This window comes from Nymphaea colorata, chromosome 3 (assembly GCF_008831285.2).
Source record: "Nymphaea colorata isolate Beijing-Zhang1983 chromosome 3, ASM883128v2, whole genome shotgun sequence".
Classification (NCBI taxonomy): domain Eukaryota; kingdom Viridiplantae; phylum Streptophyta; class Magnoliopsida; order Nymphaeales; family Nymphaeaceae; genus Nymphaea; species Nymphaea colorata.
The window spans coordinates 26,440,236-26,462,800 of record NC_045140.1 but is presented as its reverse complement, the minus strand read 5'-3'; the positions used below and the strand labels follow the sequence as shown (position 1 = coordinate 26,462,800).

Here is a 22,565-nt window from a genome sequence, read left to right as displayed (position 1 = left end):
ATGTAGCATTCAGCAGATATTTATTGAAAGAAAGACCGGATGACAGTATGTTGCTGAGACTTGTGACCCATATCATGGATTTTATAGGAAATTATGGTATGCTGAATCTGTTTGAGATGTAATAGTTGGGAGGTATTTTTTTCTGGTTGATAATATTGGTCAATTGTGCAGGAAGCATGGAATATGAGCGGTCAAATAACTTGCGTGATTGGGATCTGGATGCTTCCATAATTGAGCCTCCTGTAAACTTTATCATTCACTCTTGCTTTGAAGGAAAGAAAAGGTGGGAGGACTCTCTCTGTGTTTTCCATGGTCATACTATTGTAGTTAGTGTCTTATGTTTAGTATCTTGAGATTCATTTATTATGACATAATGTTCCTTTTTTGCAGGCCTCAGTGGGTTCTAGCTAACAAGGTGCACATGCACAATACATGGAGGTCATCACAATCATCTTATCACCTGTTTCATGTCAATGACAAAATTCTTCCATCAAAATATTTCGAGACCTTGATGGATGATCTACTGAACCTCTCATTGCATAATTTCAAGATTGTTAGAGTGTAAGTTCTGTTTTCTGTGAAGTTGTATCCTTTTAACTGATTTAAATGTAGCTTGTTTACATATTTGTCAATAATGATGCCAATTGGTTCCATGTGCACTTTCTACTAGTATATTGTGCATGTTTAATTGGTTTTACTAGTTTTGAATCTATTGGTGGCTATGAGTCTATGACTGTATGCCTTCAGCAATTTGGTATTCTGGTGCACGCAAATTGCTCTGTGTGACAAGGGATGAGGCACCTAACGTTTTTCACCTCATCAAATATGTGTTGTGTAGAAACAAAATGTGCACGAGAGAAGAAGAAAGCACACGGATGTAACGTGGAAAACCCTCGACTCGAGGGAAGAAAAACCACGGGTGAGGAGGTCTGGTGCCCACTAGCCTCCAGACACTCTCTCTCTTCAACACTTCATTAACTCAAAGATTAGGGTTTACAGAAGTATAAGTAGTCCTAATTAGGACAAACCGGATCGGGTACGGATCCGGACCCGAACAACAAAACCCGTCAACACTCCCCCTCAAGTTGGGCATACATATCAAACATGCCCAACTTGGATACATTTCTCTCAAATGGAGTTACACTTAAGGCCTTGGTTAGGACATCAGCAGTTTGGTCTTCAGACTTCATGTAAGGTAGCGTTAATTCCTTAGCATCAATTCTTTCTCTGATGAAGTGACGGTCGATCTCCACATGCTTTGTTCGATCATGAAGAACCGGGTTGTTAGCCAAGTTAATTGCAGACTTATTATCACAATACATCCTCATAGGCCCTTCAATCTCTATTCCAATATCTGTCAGTAAGATCTTCAGCCATAACAATTCTGATACCCCAGTAGCCACAGCCCTATATTCAGCCTCTGCACTCGAGCGGGAACACACATCTTGTCTCTTGCTTCTCCAAACAACCAAATTTCCCCCCAAGTAGACGCAGTATCCTGAAGTAGATCTTCTGGTGTCAACACAGCCTGCCCAGTCTGCATCAGAATACCCTTCAACTTCAATAGATCTTTGTTGCACATATAGAAGTCCCTTTCCGGGATTCTTCTTCAAGTAGCACAAAATTCTATCTACAGCCTTCAAGTGCATATCTGTAGGTGCATGCATGAACTGGCTCATCACATTTACAGCAAATGTGATATCAGGTCTAGTCAGAGTGAGATAAATCAGTTTGCCAACTAGACGTTGATATCTCCCTTTAGCTTCTTCACCCAACAGTTCTCCATCTTTGCTACCAAGTTTATGCCCAGCATCTATAGGAGTAGAGGCTGGTCTGCATCCCAGTTTTCCTGTCTCCTTTAGTAGATCCAGGGTATACTTCCTTTGACTAAGTACAAGAGTTGTACCTGATCTAGCAATTTCAATACCCAGAAAATACTTCAGCTTACCAAGATCTTTTAGATCGAATTCAGTAGATAGTAAACCCTTTAATCTTGCTATCTCTTCCTTATCATCACCTGTAACAATCATATCATCAACATAAACCAATAGTAGAGTAACTTTACTCTCTCTTCTCTTTACAAACAGGGTATGATCTCCATTTCCTTGTTTGTAGCCATGTTTCTTCATAACAAGTCTGAGCCGTTCAAACCATGCTCGGGGAGACTGTTTCAGCCCATACAAAGCTTTCTTCAATTTACAACATTTTCCAGGCTTCTCAAAACCTGGTGGCATGCACATGTACACTTCCTCTTCGAGATCTCCATTGAGAAAGGCATTTTTTACATCAAGTTGGCACATCTCCCAACCCTTCAGCACCGCCAATGAAATAATAACTCTAACAGTCTTCATCTTTGCAACAGGAGCAAACGTCTCTAAGTAGTCGATCCCATATTTCTGACTGAACCCCTTGGCCACCAATCGTGCTTTGTACCTTTCAATGCTACCATCTGGTTTGTACTTAACAGTGTAGACCCACTTCGACCCAACCAAGTGGGCTGCTTCAGGAATATCAACCACCTCCCATGTCTGATTTCTGTCTAAAGCTTCCATCTCTTCTTTCATTGCATGAGACCACTTAGTGTCACCCTGAGCCTCTGTAGCATTCCTGGGAATCACAACCACAGCCAAGGAGGATACAAAACATTTATAGTCAGTGCTCAATCTAGAGTAAGATACGAAGTTACCAATAGGGTGCTGGGTACATGACCTGACCCCCTTTCTCAAGGCAATAGGAAGATCCTCCTTTTCTTTTCCAACATCTTGCTTCTGAACACGACTTGGATCATCCAAGGAAGAAGTAGGATTGGGATTCGGTGTAACCTCCTCATCATCAATCACCTTGTCAGTACAAGCTCTTCTCCTGGAATACACCTGTCCAAACATACGATTACCCTCTTGTTCTGTCACCAAAGGATGCTCTCCCTCCTTCTCCTGTTCATGTACATCAGTAGTCGTCCCCTCTTCATCTTTGCCATCTTCATCTTTGCCAAGCACCTTGGCAACAGGATTCTCTTCACGCCTGTAATCCATAAAGTCTGTAAACTGAATTTCCTGTGTGGGAGAATACTCTTCCTTAGACATTAATTTCTCCCCCTGAAGAGAATTCTCACCAAAATAGGAGACATGTTCCAAGAATGTGACATCTTTGGTAATGTGAAGACGACCAGTGGTAGGATCTAGACATTTATAACCTTTTTGAGTGGAAGAATACCCAAGAAAGACGCCCTTAATAGATTTGGGATCAAGTTTTTTTTACATTGGGGCTGTGGTTATGTATGAAACACACACATCCAAAGACTCGAGGAGGAAGATGAAAAGGTTGACTACTCCCTGGAAGCATAGAGTATGGAGTACGACCCTTTAGCACACGAGTGGGCATGCGATTAATCAAGTAGACACTAGTAAGGATTGCATCACCCCAATAGTATTTTGGGAGATGTCTTTGGAACAGTATGGCTCGGGTGACATTGAGCAACTGACGATTTTTCCTCTCAGCAACCCCATTTTGAGGGGGGTATAACTACAGGATGTCTCATGAACAATCCCCCTCTTTCGAAAGAATTCTTCAACAGTGAGACACAGATATTCACGAGCATTATCAGACCGAAAAGTCTTGACAGAATTTCCATATTGGTTTTCCACTAGGAGGATGAAAGTTTCAATAATGTGAGGCACCTCACTACGATCTTTCAACAAATACACAAAGGTACATCTTGAATAATCATCTATAAAGGTTATAAAGTATTGAAAACCACCACGAGAATGAATGCCCGAAGGCCCCCACACATCAGAATGAACCAAGGAGAAAGCTTTATTAGAACGACTATTTGAAATTGGATAAGAAGCTCTAACATGCTTCGCAAACTGACACACATCACATGATAACATGGAAATGTTTAAACTAGAACATAGTTCAGGGAACAAATGTTTCAAAATCCCAAATGGGAGATGACCAAGGCGTTCATGCCAAAACAAAAATAACTGACGACACTCTTCCTCCTTCTTCTCTGTTCTGCTGACTGCTGACATAAGAGCTGTGACAACGCGTATAGGAAGCCGATACAGCCCATCAGACACCAAACCAATCCCAATCCTCTTCCCTGTCACCAAGTCCTGCAAAACACAACGTTTTTCAGAAAATATAAGCTCACACTTCAGTTCCTTGGTAATCTTACTAACAGATAACAAATTTAAGGGAAGATGAGGAACATGTAAGGCATCATGAACTAAAAAATTATTTAACAAGGAAAGACTCCCTTTCCCTGCCACTGAAGTAAAGGAACCATCGGCAAGGGACACACGTTCCTTTCCCGAGGATAGCTTGTAGTCATGGAAAAGCTTGGGGTTGCCAGTCATGTGATGAGTGGCACCGCTGTCAACAATCCATTCACCCATAGAAGAAGTACCTTCTCCCCCTGAAACAGCCAATGCCTGATTGATCTTCACCTCATCTGGTGTATCTGCCTGACCAACATCAATCTTGCTCAAATATGCTCGTAGCTCACGAATCTGCTCTGCAGAAATAGAACCTTTCCCATCACTCAGACTTGTTGCAGACGATACAGGCTTCTTCCCACTCGAAGACCTCCCCCTACTATCCTTCTTCTCTGGATACAGGTCCCAACAAAAATCCCTAGTATGACCAAGTTTTTTGCAATGAGTACATTTTCGGGAAGAACGAGGAGTTCCAACAGGGGCACGGCTAACATAGGCAGACTGTTCTTCCCCCTTTCGTCCACTAGAGAGCAGCCTTCTCTGTTCTTCAGCTTCAACACGGGAATAGACATCTTCAATACTAAATGATTCGTCAGAGTTAAGAATCTGACCCCTTATATTTTCAAAGTCATCATTCAGTCCGGATAAGAAAAGGAATACCCTGTTTTCCCATTTATCAGTCATGTACTGCATCTGGTCGTGAGGACACCTCCATGGAATATCAGAGTGATAGTCAAGGTCCTCCCACTTAGATTTTAATGCTGCATAAAAGTCTGCAACCGAGAGAGCACCTTGTCGCAGGGAATACACATCCTTCATAAGTTGATACACACGAACTTTCCTTTTCTTTTGGCCATACATCTGCTCCAAAATAATCCACATATCCCTTGCAGTCTTCTTACGAAGAATGAGGGGTTGGATATCCGGGGACACTGAATTGACAATCCAGGTTTTGACCTGGTTGTCTTCAAGAAACCATGTATCCCAAGCCAGACTATCTGCAGCAGGTTCAACCTTTCTCCCATTCACATAGGCAATGCGTCCTCGCCCAGCAATCCCCATGGTAATCGCAGCAGACCATCGGGAATAGTTCTCCTTGGTAAGTTGAATGGTGGTAACCTGAACCGGTACATGATCAGTCCGCGCAGACACAACATCAGGCAGAGTAGTGTTGACTGAAGAAGAAGACGAGTCAGCCATGATCACGAGGTAGAAGTGGCTGCCAAAGAACACACACAGCAGCAGTAACCGAGAGAAGAGGTGAGATGACGCAGTCGGGGATCAACGGCGGAAGTGGCGGGAGCTGCGGAAGCAGCAGGACGCGGCGGAAGCAGAGGGCCGCGCTTGGCAGCGCGCGCCGAGAAGAGGCGACGGCGTCGGACGTCGGCGTCGGTGGTCGGACGTCGGCGTCGGCAGAGGCGTCAGCAGAGACGTTGGCGTCGGCAGTCACGACACCAGCGACGCAGCAGCGGTCACAGCCACGGCGGGGCAGCGACGGAGGCAGTCATGCGGCCACGGTGCGGCGACAGCGGCGGTGGTCACGGTCACGGCCAGGACAGCGGCGGCGCAGCAAGGGCAGCGGCGGCGGTGGTGGTAGCGACGGCGACGGTGGTAGCGGCGGCGGCAGTCAGGGTTGGAACTTCACAACCATAGAACAAAAAACAGATTTTGTTTTCTCCAAGTCCGACGGCTTTGATACCATGTAGAAACAAAATGTGCACGAGAGAAGAAGAAAGCACACGGATGTAACGTGGAAAACCCTCGACTCGAGGGAAGAAAAACCACGGGTGAGGAGGTCTGGTGCCCACTAGCCTCCAGACACTCTCTCTCTTCAACACTTCATTAACTCAAAGATTAGGGTTTACAGAAGTATAAGTAGTCCTAATTAGGACAAACCGGATCGGGTACGGATCCGGACCCGAACAACAAAACCCGTCAACATGTTGCAGTAGTGGTGAGGTGCATGTAGCTAGCTGAATGGACCAGATCCCTTTCCCCTTCCACATTAATTTGAATAACCAAGAAAATCAAGGTTATGCCAGATAGGTGATACCATGATACAAGAAATCAGAAAAGTTCCCAGAGACCTAGGAACAAAACCCTTATACTCTTGAAGAGTAACCTCACAATACACAAAAGACCAGAACTGAATAATAAACTAATTCACCCAATAAAAGGCATCAAAGTCCTTGACACGGAGATGGACCCCTATATATACAACAACAAAAGCTAAGGAGCTAGATTTAATGGCTAGAAATCTGGTCATTGGAGCTAGCCAGATTTTAATTCGCTGAACAGAATTACAGAGACAAAGAAAATAAATAATACGTAACAAAGAAAAGAATAATACAAGGGTGAGTAGAAAAATAGATGTATTTATACATGTAAAATTATGTCTGGAGAGAGTATATATGTAAAATACCTACACAACTACATAAACATATATATGAACGTAGAACATATAAAAGGAAGATAGAACAGGTTTTAAAAGCGACTTGACTGGATGTGAGATGAAATTTATGTGTCATATTTTTCTATAAGGAGTTGGCTCTGAACAAATTAATAATTTCAAGCATTTACGGGGTGGTACGTGGCAAGTTATTCCCCAATTAAATGTGATAGGACAAGTAGAAAGTATGCTAAGAAGGAGTATGTGTACAGAAAATTTGTGGCTAAATGAAAAAAATATGTATGTGTGAATTTTTGATTTCTATATGTTCCTGTAGTGGCATTAAGGTTCAGATTCATGGTTGCTGACAAAGTACTGAAATCTATGCCTGACTTTTCATATTGGGACCAGAAACTACATTCCAAACAATGACTATGGGACATATATCAGCTTAGAGTTCTTGGAGTTATCTTAAACACGGATAAAAAAGATTAGTTTGCATCACTTTTATCAGCATTTGATGGATTAAGGGGGTTTATGGTTGCTTCATAGTTTAGATCTATGGAACTCATACAACATGCTTTCCTGAAGTGGAAAAAGATCTACAAAATCCATGATCATCAAAGTAAGGATCTTGACCTCATATTCACTCTCAAAATCCACAATGACTTTTTACATTGACAAAAAGGTCTGATCTAATATTAGAGGGGGTAGGATCTGATCTTAGATTCATGGATCTCAAACCTTGAGGATCTTAGATCTAAGTAGATATAGGGCAATCAAACACCCACTAAACATATTACTACTTCATTATTTAATCTACTGGAAAGTTTATCATGTAGAAAATTGCCTTTTGTATCTGACATGTGGATTGATAAATGACATATTCATGTTAAACCAGCTTCTTGATCTCATTTGTTTTTTTGAATTATTTTGACAGGGTTGCTGTGGAAGCTCTTCAAAAGATGTTCAAACGCTTTCCATCTCTGGTTGTAAAGTGCATTCCTGCCCTCACAAAGTGCTTGCTTGATCCTAATACACCAGAACATAAGGTGTTGGGTGCCTGCACAGTCCTGAAAACAAGAGGTGTTCTGAGGCAGTTGACATTGGTAGCTTATTCAATTTTAGGCAATTGTCATTTGATACTTGATTTGGAAGTAATTGGGTGTCAGTGGATTTTGCTGTTAGCGCCATTACTGATTTATTCATGTTTCAGGACTCAAAAGCTTTTTCCACATTCCTCCTTGGTGTCCTCGGGAGGTAAAAGTAACTACAATTTTCACACTTTTCTACCAATGTTCTTCATTACTCTTTCAATAATTTGGGTTTGGAATGTAAAATTGTAATACATGCATGTTGATGCCAACATGGCTTTCTCTTTATTTGAAGCTCCCATCATGAATCACTGAAGGCACAAGAAGCCATACGTGAGGTAAATAGCTTGATGAAGCCTTGGGCTTATTCTTTCTTTAATTCATCATGGAGAATGAGTGTACAAGTGTTGATGATGGTAGTTGTTTGATGAATACAATATTCAATATGATGGAGCATCCAAAAACCCATATAATGCCGTGGAAGATGCTTCAGATGTGGTGGACATTCAAGGTTTGGTTTCAACAGTCAGTTGCATGAGCTTCAGACTCAACAGTCTCCATTGGCGGTAATTTTCAATGAACATCGTGAATCGCTCCTACTTGTTAAATGTAACATGTTTCATTTTGTGCTCATGAATATGTCCCTCATGCACTTGGATGCCTACATGTGTCAATTTCAGGTACAGTCTGATGGCTAACTGGGTGCTCCTACTGTTACTTATATCTTCAAGAAGTTTGATTTTTCGTACGAAATTTCACTTTGAAACTATAGGTTAGTTGCTAGATTTTGACTCTGCATGTGTGCGCTTTTCAGCATGTTTTAATGTCGTTAATCTTCTGAACTTTTGTTTCAAAAAAGTTCCGTTAGTATCTGGTCCAACTATTTTGATAATCCTTTGTAGTTGTTCATTCCTTGTTCAAGATTCCACTGACTGTTGTTCTTTTTTATGCATAAACCATTACAAGTTATAGCTTCTAAATTTTCTTTCTACATACCCTTTCATCATTTTACTTTAATCTCTTGCACTGTTAGTTTTTTTCCACTTTATCCTGCTATGTTTTTTCATTGATTATTGCAAATGTTTTACCTCATTGTTTTTCCACACACCAATGATGGAAATAGAGTGGAGAATATCCTGATTTTTTATTTATTGCGTTTACATTCAGGTTGCTTCTTAAAGAGTTTGAGGAATCAGGTTCCTCAAACAAGGATACTTGCTATCTCTGCCTTGAATGTTTTACTCACTGAGTTTCCAAATGTTCCATCAGTGGAGAAAACACTCACTGCAGGAAGTGTAAAATCACCTCTTGAAGATGCCCTGGGTCAAGTTTTTCTGGAAGATGGATTTTTTGTGCATGCACTGAACTATCTATCTGACGACCATGATATACCTGATATGGAATTAGTAGATTCTACAGGGAACTATGGCATGATATCAAGTGATGCAGATAAACTAATAAGGTGCTTCTGTTTTGATCGCATTCCTTCATGGCCACGCACACCTAGTTGGATATTTATGACTGGAGGGGACAGTTTCTGTGCAAGCTTTGCATACTTTATTGAACGTTTAGTGCAGGAATGTGGAGAGCCGGTTGTTCTATCTCTTCGAAGTTCATTGGAGGAATTTTCATTTGCAGAGGAGAGGGCAAAGCAATGTGTGGCTGCTGAGGCTTTGGCTGGGATATTGCACTCTGATATTAGCGAAGTCCAGGATTCCTGGAAGAGCTGGATACTGAGTCTAGTGGAAAAGATCATTCTTGAACCAGTGGTAGATTCAACTCCTGATTGGACAGCTTGTATACGTTATGCAGTGACAGGGAAAGGGAGACATGGAACTGAGGCACCTGATTTGAGGCATAAGGTCCTCGAATGCCTGATGAACCCTTTACCTCAAATTGTGAAAACCAGCACAATTACAAAAAGATATTATTTTCTCGCTGCTGCACTTGCAGAAATGTATCCATCCAAAATGCAAAGCACAGAAGTTGAATTACATGATGCTTTGCTGAAGGAACTTCTTGAATGCATGGACTACTCATCTTCACAGGTACACAATTTTTAGGCATTGTAATTTTAACCTTAGTAAAATAGGAAATTATGTGCATAAACTGTAGCCACTTTTCTTAAACATATTGTTTGCCATGTGCACATATACACAGAGAATGAGTCAAACAGCTTATTTTGTCAGCATCCTGTTCCCACCTTTGGGGAACCAACTACATGGTGTAGTATGAGAGAACCCCCTGGGGCACACAGTCAAGAAACCTTTTTGTATGGTCTGCTTGATTTCTAAGCAATTAAACCAGCTTCATATTTGATTGAAATTGTATGTGTTAGAATATGTTGCTGTGGGAACCGGATCCATTCCTGGACCCGGTTCTATGGGGCGCGGGTACCGAGGCGGGCTCGGTACCCTAGGCGGCTTCTCCTCTCTCCCTCTTTATATTGTCACTTGTGTTTAGTGTTGAATTAAGTGAAATATAATTTTCTCTCTCCTAGGGTTGCGGTGTGCCCCTAGGTCAGAGCCTCCCCGTGGTTTTTCACCTCTTTCTGAGGTTTTCCACGTAGATTGTGTGTTCGTTCTCCACTCTCTCTCTTTGTGGTTCGTGTTTCTACATGGTATCAGAGCCAGCGGAGTTGGAGAAGCGTTTTTTCCGAGGATCGTCAAGTTTTTTCGTCGCCCGACGCCGTTGAAGTTCCGGCGCCGCTGCTGCCCGTGTGACGTCGCCCTGCTCTGCCGCCGCTGTCCTTTGTTCCGCCGCCGCCGTCCTCTGTTCCGGCGTCGCTGCTGCCCTTGTGACGTCGCCCTGCTCTGCCGCCGCCGTCCTCTGTTCCGCCGCCGCCGTCCTCTGTTGCGCCTCCGCGGTCCTCCGTTCGCCCCGTTCTTTGTTTCTGCCACCGTGGGTGGCCTCTGTGTTGCGCCGTTGCCTGCTTTCCGTTGCCGCTGCCTCATTCCCGCCGCCGTCGCCGCTGCCTCCTTCCCGTCGCCGTTGCCTCATTCCCGCTGCTGTGCCTCTTGTTGCTGTGTGCTTGTTTGTGATGGCAGAAGCGATGGGGACTCAAAAAGATGCCGTTCTTGACACGGGCAGCGCCTCCAAGACTGAGAACGTGCCGATCCAGGTCACCTCCATCCGTCTGACCAAGGACAATTACCTATCTTGGTCTGCCGCTCTCGAGATTGGGATTACTAGCCGTGGGCGTCTCTCTTACATCACTGGCGACAAACCTGCGCCCATCAAATCTGATCCTCAATGGGCGACGTGGGCGTTGGAGGACAGCCAAGTGAAGGTGTGGATTATCAGCTCCGTGTCATCCGATATCCAGCCCCTCATTCTGCGGAAGCCGACCTCTTTTGATATGTGGACTGTGCTTGCAAAGATGTATGGTCGCAAGAAGAGACATTTGCGCACCTATCAGATTAAACGCAGTATTTACTCTCTGACACAGGGTGATTTGTCTGTTGCTGCCTTCTATGCTGCCCTGAAGACCAAGTGGGAGGAGCTAGATTATCATGTGACTGATGAGTGGACATGCGGTTCAGATCATTCCCTCTACTGGGAAAAGGAATGGATGGACCGTACGTTTCTGTTTCTGGGAGGCCTACGGGATGAATTTGAGTCTATTCGTAGCCAGATTCTTAATGGTGATGAGATTCCGGGGATAGAGGAAGTATATGCTCGTGTTGAGTCTGAAGAACAACGTCGCCAGGTGATGCATCTTGACACCGGTCATGGCCCTTCTGCCTTTGTCAGCCGTGCCTCAGGGACTGGGCAGCGTCCTGCCCGACATTGCACTCATTGCCACAAGTTGGGGCATTCGGTGGATTTCTATTGGGATCTTCATCCCGAGAAGAGACTGGTCAGAGGTCGTCCTCCCTCTGGCAAGCGTAGCCCTTCTGTGTCTGATTCCAGTCAGAGCAATTCTTCTAGTGGTGCAAAGTCCAAGTTGTCCCCTGCTCAACTCAAGGAGCTACAGGCGTACATCAGCCGTCTATCTACTACCCCTGAGGAGTCCTCCACGTCTGAAGGGGCTCAGCTAGCCCAAGCTCTCGTTGCCTCGACTGATCAAGGTAACCCTTCTCTTGGTGATTGGATTGTTGATAGTGGAGCCACTCACCACATGACAGGGGACTCTAAACTCTTTCAAGAATATCAACTTTCCTTTGGCAAGCAACGCGTGTCTATGGCAGATGGGTCTTCTATCTCTGTGGCTGGGAAAGGGAGCTTGTCCCTGTTGAACAAATACCGTCTCCACAATGCCCTGCATGTTCCAAATATTCCTGTGAACTTACTCTCTGTCAGCAGTATTACTAAAGAATTAAACTGTAATCTGATTTTCTCTGCTGATCATTGTTCCCTGCAGGACTTGGTGACGGGGAAGAAGATTGGGATTGGTTCGGTTACTGATGGGCTCTACAGGCTGCCGGTACAAGTTGCTTCAACATTGATTTCTGCCACGAGTGGTCACTTGTCTGGTGTGAACGATAGATCTACTGTTCTGCGATGGCACGAGCGTCTTGGACATCTACCCTTCCAGTTAATAAAGAAGTTGTTTCCTCATTTGTTTGCTTCTGTCTCAATTGACTCCTTCGCTTGTGAAGTGTGTCAATTGGCTAAACATGTCAGGGCTTCGTACCCTATTTCTTTGAATAAAACCACTCATCCGTTTGCCTTAGTTCATTCCGATGTTTGGGGTCCTTTTGGAGTACCCACGTGTGGTGGTTGTCACTATTTTTTGACGCTTATTGATGATTACTCTAGATGTACGTTCGTGTACTTGTTGCGAGAACGTAGTGAGGTTCCAGCAGTTGTGAAAAACTTTGTTGCCTTTGTTGAGACTCAATTCCATACTACTGTTCAAGCTTTCCGTACGGATAATGCAAGGGAATATGTCTCCCAATCCCTTGATGAATTCTTGAAAGGCAAGGGTATTGTTCATGAAACCTCTTGTAGTTATACCCCTCCTCAAAATGGTATAGCTGAACGTAAAAATCGTCATCTATTGAATGTTACCTGGGCCATTATGTTCCAACGTCATGTCCCGAAGCGGTATTGGGGTGATGCACTTCTCACTAGTGCACATCTCATTAACCGTATGCCTACTAGGGTGTTGGATGGTCAGTCTCCTTATTCTACCCTGTGGCCCACTCAGAATCCGTGGCCTCTTACTCCTCGTGTCTTTGGGTGCAGTTGTTTTGTGCATAATCATAGTCCTACTCTCAAAAAACTTGATCCCCGGTCTATTAAAGGAGTTTTTTTGGGGTACTCTTCCACTCAGAAGAGGTATAAATGTGTGGATCCCACTACTTCCAAAGTGTATGTTTCGAGGGATGTCACATTTCATGAACATGAGTCGTATTTTTCGGTGAATCCTCTTCAGGGGGAGTGTCTTGGGAACAAAGGGGAAGAGTATTCCTCTAATCAGCTAATTCAGTTTATGGAGTTTTTGGATTACAAGGTTAGTCCCAGTGTGATTGACACGGTCACGGTCAGTAATGAGAAGGGCAGCCATATGGAAGGGGTCACGGTGGATGCTCAGCCCATTGTTGCCCGGGATCACTTGTTTGGCCAGGTTTATGTCAGAAAGGAGAAAGCTACAGTGGAAGATGTTGGTGATGAGGATAGAACCAATCCCAATCTTGTGATCTCCCCGGATGACCCAAGTCCATCGAATGAAGAGCTCCCCATTGCTGTGCGCAAAGGCACCAGGTCATGTACTTCTCACCCTATTCAGAGATTTGTTTCTTATGCTAAGCTCAGTACAAATTACAAATGTTTTATCACAACCTTATCCAAAGTTGTTATTCCCAGGTCGGTGGATGATGCTAAGGATGATCCCAAGTGGTTACATGCTATGACAGAGGAGATGGGTGCGTTAGCTAAGAACAAAACATGGGAAGTTGTTGATATCCCTAAAGGGACACACTTAGTTGGCTCTAAGTGGGTTTACAACGTGAAGTACAAACCTGATGGCACTGTAGATCGATATAAAGCTCGTTTGGTTGCAAAGGGTTCAGCCAGAAGTATGGGATCGACTATCTTGAGACCTTTGCCCCTGTTGCAAAGTTGAAGACCGTGAGGGTTATTCTTGCTCTTGCTGTGCACAGGAAGTGGCGCATGGACCAGCTTGATGTTAAAAATGCGTTCTTGAACGGCCATCTGGAGGAAGAAGTCTATATGAGCATGCCTCCCGGGTATGTTCAAGAGGAAAAATGTTGTCACCTCAAGAAAGCTTTGTATGGCTTGAAGCAGTCGCCTAGAGCTTGGTTTGAGAGACTAAGGATCGTTATGAAGTCTACTGGGTACAAGCAAGGAAATGGAGATCATACCCTATTCATAAAGCAGAGAGGTGGTCTGGTGAGTCTTCTCCTTGTCTACGTTGATGATATGATTGTCACTGGCAGTGACGAAGAAGAAAACAGAAAGATGAAGGAGAGATTAGCTAAAGAATTCGACCTCAAGGATCTGGGTAAGCTGAGATACTTTCTGGGGATAGAGATTGCTCGATCAGAGACAGGGCTGGTTATGAATCAAAGGAAGTACACTCTTGACTTACTAAAGGAGACAGGCAAACTTGGTTGTAGGCCCTATCTTACTCCTATAGAGTCGGGAACTAAGATAAGTATCAAGACGGGCACTATTCTGGATGAGGAAGGAAAAGGGCGATATCAGAGGCTAGTAGGTAAGCTTATCTATCTTACTCTAACTCGCCCTGATATCACGTATGCGGTAAATGTGCTAAGTCAATTTATGCATGCTCCCACGGATTGTCACTGGAAGAGTGCAGAAAGAATGTTGGGATATCTAAAGAATGACCCAGGAAAAGGACTGCTGTATACTCGACAAGACAAACTTACTATTGAGGGCTACTCAGATGCAGATTGGGCAGGTTGCACTGACACAAGGAGGTCTACTACAGGGTATTGTATCTTTCTTGGAGGTAACCTAGTTGTTTGGAGAAGTAAGAGGCAAGAAGTATGTTCGAGGTCTAGTGCTGAGGCTGAGTACAGGGCTGTTGCAATGGGGGTTACAGAGATGCTGTGGCTGAAGATTCTTTTGACTGATATTGGTGTGGAACTGGGAGATAAAATGAAGATGTACTGTGACAACAAGTCTGCGATTAATCTTGCTAATAATCCAGTTCTACATGACAGGACCAAACATGTGGAGATTGACCGTCATTTTATCCGGGAACGCATTGACTCAAAGGAGCTGATTCTGCCATATATGAAGTCTGAAGATCAAGTTGCAGACGTCCTAACTAAAGGGCTTTGTACTTCTTCATTCGAAAAGAATGTTAGCAAGCTTGGCATGTTTGACATGTATGCCAAGCTTGAGGGGGAGTGTTAGAATATGTTGCTGTGGGAACCGGATCCATTCCTGGACCCGGTTCTATGGGGTGCGGGTACCGAGGCGGGCTCGGTACCCTAGGCGGCTTCTCCTCTCTCCCTCTTTATATTGTCACTTGTGTTTAGTGTTGAATTAAGTGAAATATAATTTTCTCTCTCCTAGGGTTGCGGTGTGCCCCTAGGTCAGAGCCTCCCGTGGTTTTTCACCTCTTTCTGAGGTTTTCCACGTAGATTGTGTGTTCGTTCTCCACTCTCTCTCTTTGTGGTTCGTGTTTCTACAGTATGCATGGATGGGGCATGTGATTGTTTCTTCCATCATGTAATGCCATTTTTCATCAACAGAAAGCTCTGTGCGTGTGGGGTTAAATATCTCATGAGAACTGGGTTAAATATCTCATGAGAACTGATCCCGAAATTATTTCTCCCTGGCTCTTGCTTTTCCTCTTTTCACTGGTTAAGCAAGAGGGCTGCACTAAAAGGCACTAGCTAGACTGGTTCTATCTGTACTATTCGTCAGACCAATTCTGGAACTGCAGAGCAGAAATAAATTTTTTCCACATCTTTTTTGGTTTAAATTGAGCCTTATAGATGTGATCTACATGATATTTGAGCAGTAAAATATGTTCGTGGTTATGTGTTTCTAAAGTTTTAGTAGGTTTCTTGGGCTTAATGAATTACCTTTTGTTGACGTGTTTTAATGTATGGGTCTTGGTCTGGACCCGGTCCAGTGTGTGCTCCTGTTTAGGCCTGTTGAAACTCTACTTGTATCTTGGTAACCCTAATTTTTGGGTGTGAATGAGATCTTAAGAGAGAGAGAGTCTGGTTGCTAGTGGGCACCAGTTCCTCCTCATTCGTGGTTTTTTCCCTCTTGTTGAGGGTTTTTCCACGTTACATCGTGTTCATCATATTCTTTTTCCTATTTTTCGTGTTTCTACCTGGTATCAGAGCCAGCGAGTTTGAGAATTTTCTTTGCGGTCGTGAAGTTCCGGCCCTGACCTTCCCATCACTTGCTGCTCTTGTTCCGCCGCCGCCGCCGCCACTGCCACCGCCGCCCGGATGCATCGCCTGAGATTGTTGCCCTCTCCAGACCGACGTCGGAGATTGCTGTCGCCCAAAGCTGCCCTCTGCTCCGCCACTTGGTTCTGAGTTTCTTGTTTGTGCTCGTATTGGATCACCGTTTGAGTGGTGATCGTCTGCCGCCGTGAAGTTCCGGTGGACACCGTCGACTCTTGCTGGGTTTGCTGTGCGAGCTCCTTCACCATTGACTTGTGGATGACCTACCAGTGGATTTGATCGAAGGAGAACCGATTTGAGGGCCGTTTGAAGACGATCGTGCCATGTTCTGTATACTCAGTTTTAATAGGTCTCCCTAAGCCTGTTTCTGTCCGAGCTTCAATCGAGGGCCCAATCGGCTGTAATTTTGGGGGTTTTGATTCTGATCGCTTCCCAACAAACCAATCTGTCGAAGAGATGTGAAATCGTGTCAATCGGTACAGTATTGAGTGAGATTCGAGCTCAAGAAATTTGATCAGACACTGTTCTGCTTTACCGCCGACCAGTCCCTGTTTCCGGTGACTTTTCCGGCGATCGGACCGTTGGATTTTTATGATTTCGGTGCCATTCGATTCCCAACATCCAGGTGATCCTCTCCACCAAGTTTGACATCGATCGGACAATAGATGGTGTTTCTAGAGGCGATGGACGGAATCTGGCAGAAATCGGTGGAGTCTTCCTGAAGCAGGCGACAGGCAACCCGCGACTTCAAGGCTCAACGTCCTAAGTGTAGACTGCTCGGATTCAGCCCAAATTTGGAGCGTCCACTCCTTGGCTCGTGCTCTTGCTGTGGTCCAAATTTCAGAATTTTTGGAGGTGTCTACGATTTTATACGATTTTTCAAGTGAAGCCCTCTCCGACAGGCCTGAAGCTGAGATGCGCCTGAGGACTTTTCCCGACGGTCCCAGTGATCTCACGCCTTGGATCATCAGCTACGTCGTCTGGCTGTCGTCCTCAGCGTCTGCAGCCTCTCTCATTCTATGCCACCAGCATCGTTCAGGAAGAAATTTGGGTGTTCTATCGACGTGATGGCGGATTCCCGTATGGGCGAGTGGATCATCGACAGTGGCGCTACTCACCACATGACCGGCGATCCTAAGGTCTTTCATGGGTATAAGCTTTCTTCAGGAAAGGAACGTGTTTCTCTTGCCGATGGTTCATCTATCTCTGTGGCTGGGAAAGGGAGTCTCTCACTTTTGAACAAGTTCTCAGTCCACAATGCTCTACATGTTACCCATCTTCCCTTGAACCTCTTGTCGGTTAGCAAAATCACGAAAGAGTTGAATTGCGAACTTATCTTTTCTGCTGATCGCTGTGTTATGCAGGACTTGGTGACAGGGAAGAGGATTGAGATTGGTCTGGCTTCCGACGGGCTATATCGTTTTCCTATGCGTGCTGCTCAGGCTCTTATGACGGCAGTTAGCCAAGCAACGAAGAACAAAGAGGACTCCCTTCAGTTGATTCTCCGGTGGCATGAGCGCCTTGGACACCTGCCTTTTGGACTTCTTAGACAGTTGTTTCCTGATTTATGTTCCAGGTTAGACATGACCATGGTGTCCTGTGATGTCTGTCACCTGGCCAAACATGTTAGAGCTTCATATCCTTTGTCTAGCCATCGGTCTAATGAGGTATTTGCCATGATTCATTCTGATGTGTGGGGGCCTTCAGGGATTCCTTCTTGTCATGGTTTTCAGTATTTTATCACCTTTATAGATGATTGTTCTCGTAACACGATTGTCTACTTGTTGAAAGACCGTAGTGAAGTTCCTACTGTCATAGAGACTTTCATTGCTTATGTGGAAACTCAATATGGAGCATCTATTAAGACCTTTCGATCTGACAATGCTCGTGAGTATATGTGTCAGTATGTTGATAGCTTCTTTCGAAAAAGAGAAATTGTTCATGAGACTTCCTGTAGTTATACTCCTCCTCAAAATGGAGTTGCTGGACGAAAGAATCGTTAGTTATTGAATATGACTCGGGCTCTTCTTTTTCAACGTCATGTTCCAAAAAGGTGTTGGGGGGATGTTGTGTTGACCAGTCCGTATCTTATAAATCGTTTGCCTAGTCGTGTGTTGAATGGGCAGACACCTCACTCTATGTTACCGGGGAGTCATGAACCTTTCTCTCTTTCACCCAGAGTTTTTGGTTGTGTTTGCTTTATTCACAATCATAGCCCTCACATTAAAAAACTTGATCCAAGGTCTATTAAGGGCATATTTCTAGGTTATTCTCCCACTCAAAAAGGGTACAAGTGTCGGGACCCTTCCACTGGTCGCTCCTATGTTACTAAAGATGTCACTTTCCTTGAACATGCTTCCTATTTTGGTGAGAATCCTCTTCAGGGGGAGAATTCTATGTCAAAGGAAGAGTATTCTCAGTATTCTCCGAGTCAGGAAATTCAGTTTACAGATTTTTTGGACTACAGGCGTGAATCTGTTGGTCCTTTTATTGAGGTGCTTAAACAGGAGAAAAATGAAGAATGTTCTACTGGGGCAAAAGAGGAATGCAATCGTCTGTTTGGGCAAGTTTACTCTAGGCGAAGAGTCTGTACAGATGAGATGACAGGTGGTGAGAATTCTACTCCCAATCCAGTTAGTCCTTCCCTAGATGACCCAAGTCGTGCTCAGAAGCAACCTGTTGAAGAAGAGAGTTAGATTGTTGCTGCAAGTGAAGAGCTTCCCATCGCCCTGCGAAAGGGTGTCAGGTCATGTACTCAACATTCTATTGGTAACTTTGTTTCATATTCTAGATTGAGCAAGGACTACAAATGTTTTGTATCTTCTCTTTCTTTGGCTATGATTCCCAGGAATGTTGCTGAGGCTCAGAGTGATCCCAAGTGGACTTATGCAATGCAAGAAGAGATGGAAGCCCTGAGAAGAAACATGACATGGGAAGTTGTAAAGATTCCTGAGGCGGCTCACTTGGTTGGATCTAAGTGGGTCTACACCATCAAGTACAAACCAGATGGAAGTGTTGAAAGATACAAAGCTCGTCTTGTGGCCAAGGGGTTTAGTCAGAAATATGGGATTGATTACTTGGAGACATTTGCTCCTGTTGCGAAGATGAAGACTGTCAGAGTCATTATCTCCTTAGTTGTGATGAAGGAGTGGAAGATGTACCAACTTGATGTCAAGAACGCTTTTCTCAATGGAGACCTTGAAGAGGAAGTATATATGTGTATGCCTCTAGGATATGAGGAACCTGGAAAATGTTGCAAGCTAAGGAAAGCTTTATATGGGCTCAAGCAATCTCCTCGAGCATGGTTTGAACGACTTAGACTTGTCATGAGACAATGTGGATACCATCAAGGGAATGGAGATCATACACTCTTTGTGAAGAGAAATGAGGAAAAGGTTACTATTTTGTTGGTATATGTTGATGATATGATTGTTACAGGTGATGATGAATATGAAATAATTAAGTTAAAGAAACTGTTGGCGATCGAGTTTGATCTCAAGGACCTTGGTAAGTTGAAATATTTCCTTGGCATTGAAATTGCTAGGTCTGGGACTAGCCTCGTGCTAAATCAACGGAAGTACACTCTAGACTTGTTAAAGGAGACCGGGAAACTGGGGTGTAGATCAGCTTCTACTCCTCTAGATGCTGGCCATAAGCTAAGTCTTAGAGATGGGGAGCCTCTCTGTGAAGAGGCTAAAAGAAGATATCAATGTCTTGTAGGGAAGTTGATTTATCTTACTCTCACTAGACCTGATATTACCTTTGCTGTGAATGTGATGAGTCAGTTCATGCATGCTCCCACGGATGCTCACTTGAAGGCTGTCGACAGGATCTTATGCTACTTGAAGAGGAATCCTGGCAAAGGTCTCCTGTATGTTAAGCAAGACGCTCTTGGGATTGAAGGTTATTCAGATGCAGACTGGGCAGGCTGTATTGACACTAGGAGGTCCACCTCTGGCTATTGTATCTATTTGGGAGGGAATCTCACAGTGTGGAGGAGTAAGAGGCAAGACGTTTGTTCTCGTTCCAGTGCTGAAGCAGAATACAGAGCTGTTGCTATGGGAGTTTCTGAGCTTTTGTGGCTGAAAGTATTGTTGACTGATATTGGTATAAAAGTTGAAGAACCAATGAAGATGTATTGTGATAACAAGTTAGCAATCAACCTGGCCAACAACCCTGTGCTTCATGACAAAACAAAGCATGTTGAGATTGACTGACATTTCATTCGAGAAAGAATTGATGCTAAAGAACTTGTACTTCCTTAAATGAGATCTGAAGACCAAACTGCTGATGTCCTGACCAAAGCCTTGTCTTCCAACTTCATCTGAGAGAAATGTATCCAAGTTGGGCATGTTTGATCTGTATGCCCAACTTGAGGGGGAGCGTTGACGTGTTTTAATGTACGGGTCTGGGTCTGGACCCGGTCCAGTGTGTGCTCCTGTTTAGGCCTGTTGAGACTCTACTTGTATCTTGGTAACCCTAATTTTTGGGTGTGAATGAAATGTTAAGAGAGAGAGAGTCTGGTTGCCAGTGGGCACCAGTTCCTCCTCATCCGTGGTTTTTTTCCTCTTGTTGAGGGTTTTTCCACGTTACATCGTGTTCATCATATTTTTTTTCCTATTTTTCGTGTTTCTACACCTTTAATGTACAAAGACTTGACAAGTTGGATCATGTGTGCATGAGAAATTGTAAAAAGAACTTCACTTTAGTTAATGAACCACATACAAGATGCCTCCCATATTTTGAACTGAGTCAGTATAACCTGAACTTTCTCTATATACATGCATATGTACAATGTACATATATGTGCATGTATACATGCAATGATGCATATGTGTGTGTACACATGCAGCAAAATTGCAATAATGGTCTGCATTTTTGCTAGTCTCCACCAACCACCTTGTGCTCATCCATGAAACATGTCTACTGCTCCTTGGAATCCATGGTGCGAATCAGATGAATCCATTTTCATTCTGGCAAATGCTGATCTTCTCTCTCCCTCTTCATCCTTTTCACTTTCTTCACCATAATCATCTTCTCGTTTACTGCTTGCATCTCTTTCTCTCTCTCTCTCTCTCCATCTTTTTGCTGCCTTCACCATCTTCTCAACTACCAATTGCATTGGATGACCTCTTCCTAGAGTTCTTCAAATTAGAAAACAGACACATTAGCAGGTCATGAAGTCAAGGGCCCCTGAGGTTTTCTAATGCCTCTGTTTTCTAAAAAATTATTTTAGTTAGGGAAGGTATGACCACAAGAAGCTGTACATTTTCCATCTAAGCTGGGATCGACATCCATTGAATCTGTCCAAAATAGGAGCTAGAACAATAACCATAAGAGTTTACAGTAAAGGGCATGAATTGAAAAATGAAGTTGGAAAACAATATATTTGCAGGAGATTAATCCAATTGCATAGTATCATTTTCTAAAACTAAACAAGGAAAAGGAACTATCACTTTGTTGTCTTTGCAGAAAAGACAATCACTGGTTCATTTACAGGACATGAGCAGAAATTGAGAATGCAATGCATCATTGGGAAATAAGTTGTCCGTTCTATTGCTTCAATCTTCTTGATGTCAACTTCTACTGTAATTTCTTGAATGTACAGGTTAGAGAAGCCATTGGTGTCACTCTCTCTGTTTTATGTTCAAATATGGCACTTTTTATTTCCTGTAGAACTGGCAAATCACATCACATGCAACATAGTAAGTCAAATTACTCCATTGGAGATAACGATTGGTGTCATTATCTGATAAAACGTGCATCTGAACTGGCTCTGCACATTCAAAGTGCTGGTCAGCCCTCCATTTTTGCAAATGATGATACACAAGAAGAGACAAGATGGATGGAGACGGTACACATCTTAGCCTGTTATTCTTTGCTGTAGCATTTTATTTTCCATATTAATATCTTTATTGACTGGTCATGGTTTTTGTGAATGCAGTTGTTTCATTTTGTAATATCATCCTTCAAATCTGGAAGATCTCCATTTTTGTTCAATATAATTGTTGGAGTTCTGCATCCTATCATTTCATTGCAGGTGAGGAATGATGACAGCATAATTTTTTCCACGTTCCTGCCTGTAGATAATTTTTTTAAAGATTTTTTTCTTGCTACCTTTTGGCCAATTATGCACTGCCTGCCTGTTTGTGTGATTCACAGGAGTAGTTCATTCTTTAATCCGTTTAATGGATTTTCTTTTGTAAATTAAGCTGTTAAACGGCTAACAAGAACCTTAAACAAAGGCATTAGAAGTATGAAACTTTATTGTAATCACTCATAAGATGTTAAAAACAGCATAGAAAATAGGCTGAAAGAAGCCTTACTTATATACAAAAAAATACACCATAAGGAGGGGAGAGCTGAGAGAAGCTAGCCCAACGGCTGGTTCTGACAGCTCTAAAAAGAGGGCTAGCTCCAACCTGCTCAAAGTTCAAACCTGACCAGGTTTCAGCTGACCAAAAAATAAGAATAAAAATATTAAAAAATAAAATAACAAATA

At 43.4% G+C, this 22,565-nt stretch overlaps 3 protein-coding genes across 9 annotated transcripts in view; 2 read left to right on the top strand and 1 right to left on the bottom strand.

The window, feature by feature from the left end:
• The window catches only part of LOC116249642 (proteasome activator subunit 4-like), a 54,151-nt gene that overhangs the window by 17,000 nt on the left and 14,586 nt on the right, over positions 1 to 22,565 (top strand). For 6 of the 7 annotated variants that reach the window (XM_050076638.1, XM_031622813.2, XM_031622815.2 and 3 more), the window contains exons 19-29: positions 17 to 96; positions 172 to 283; positions 391 to 561; positions 7,547 to 7,715; positions 7,823 to 7,866; positions 7,996 to 8,038; positions 8,121 to 8,266; positions 8,381 to 8,472; positions 8,868 to 9,748; positions 21,672 to 21,917; positions 22,008 to 22,103. In XM_050076638.1, coding sequence (XP_049932595.1) covers positions 17 to 96; positions 172 to 283; positions 391 to 561; positions 7,547 to 7,715; positions 7,823 to 7,866; positions 7,996 to 8,038; positions 8,121 to 8,266; positions 8,381 to 8,472; positions 8,868 to 9,748; positions 21,672 to 21,917; positions 22,008 to 22,103 — 2,080 coding nt within the window. Of the gene's footprint in view, positions 1 to 16; positions 97 to 171; positions 284 to 390; positions 562 to 7,546; positions 7,716 to 7,822; positions 7,867 to 7,995; positions 8,039 to 8,120; positions 8,267 to 8,380; positions 8,473 to 8,867; positions 9,749 to 21,671; positions 21,918 to 22,007; positions 22,104 to 22,565 lie in introns of those variants that run through there. The other variant, XM_031622818.1, reaches the window with a different exon arrangement.
• Positions 3,988 to 5,694, bottom strand: LOC126409891 (uncharacterized). Its single transcript, XM_050076640.1, has 2 exons — positions 4,409 to 5,694; positions 3,988 to 4,115 (listed from the first exon to the last, which is right to left on the bottom strand). The coding sequence occupies exons 1-2, from the start codon at positions 5,415 to 5,417 to the stop codon at positions 4,072 to 4,074; spliced, it is 1,053 nt and encodes a 350-aa protein (XP_049932597.1). The 5' UTR covers positions 5,418 to 5,694; the 3' UTR covers positions 3,988 to 4,071.
• LOC126409890 (uncharacterized) lies at positions 10,040 to 12,144 on the top strand. Its single transcript, XM_050076639.1, has 2 exons — positions 10,040 to 11,770; positions 12,064 to 12,144. Exons 1-2 carry the CDS (start codon positions 10,741 to 10,743, stop codon positions 12,105 to 12,107), a joined length of 1,074 nt encoding a protein of 357 aa, XP_049932596.1. The 5' UTR covers positions 10,040 to 10,740; the 3' UTR covers positions 12,108 to 12,144.

What these genes read in the sequence shown, in the direction of transcription:
- LOC126409891 (XM_050076640.1), bottom strand. Translation starts at nt 5,417, where the DNA reads ATGGCTGACTCGTCTTCTTCTTCAGTCAACACTACTCTGCCTGATGTT. An exon ending in GGCTGTTTCAGGGGGAGAAG is followed by an intron (nt 4,116 to 4,408) that starts GTACTTCTTCTA and finishes TGTGTTTTGCAG; the next exon opens with GACTTGGTGACAGGGAAGAG.
- LOC126409890 (XM_050076639.1), top strand. Translation starts at nt 10,741, where the DNA reads ATGGCAGAAGCGATGGGGACTCAAAAAGATGCCGTTCTTGACACGGGC. An exon ending in CGTTGCCTCGACTGATCAAG is followed by an intron (nt 11,771 to 12,063) that starts GTAACCCTTCTC and finishes TGTTCCCTGCAG; the next exon opens with GACTTGGTGACGGGGAAGAA.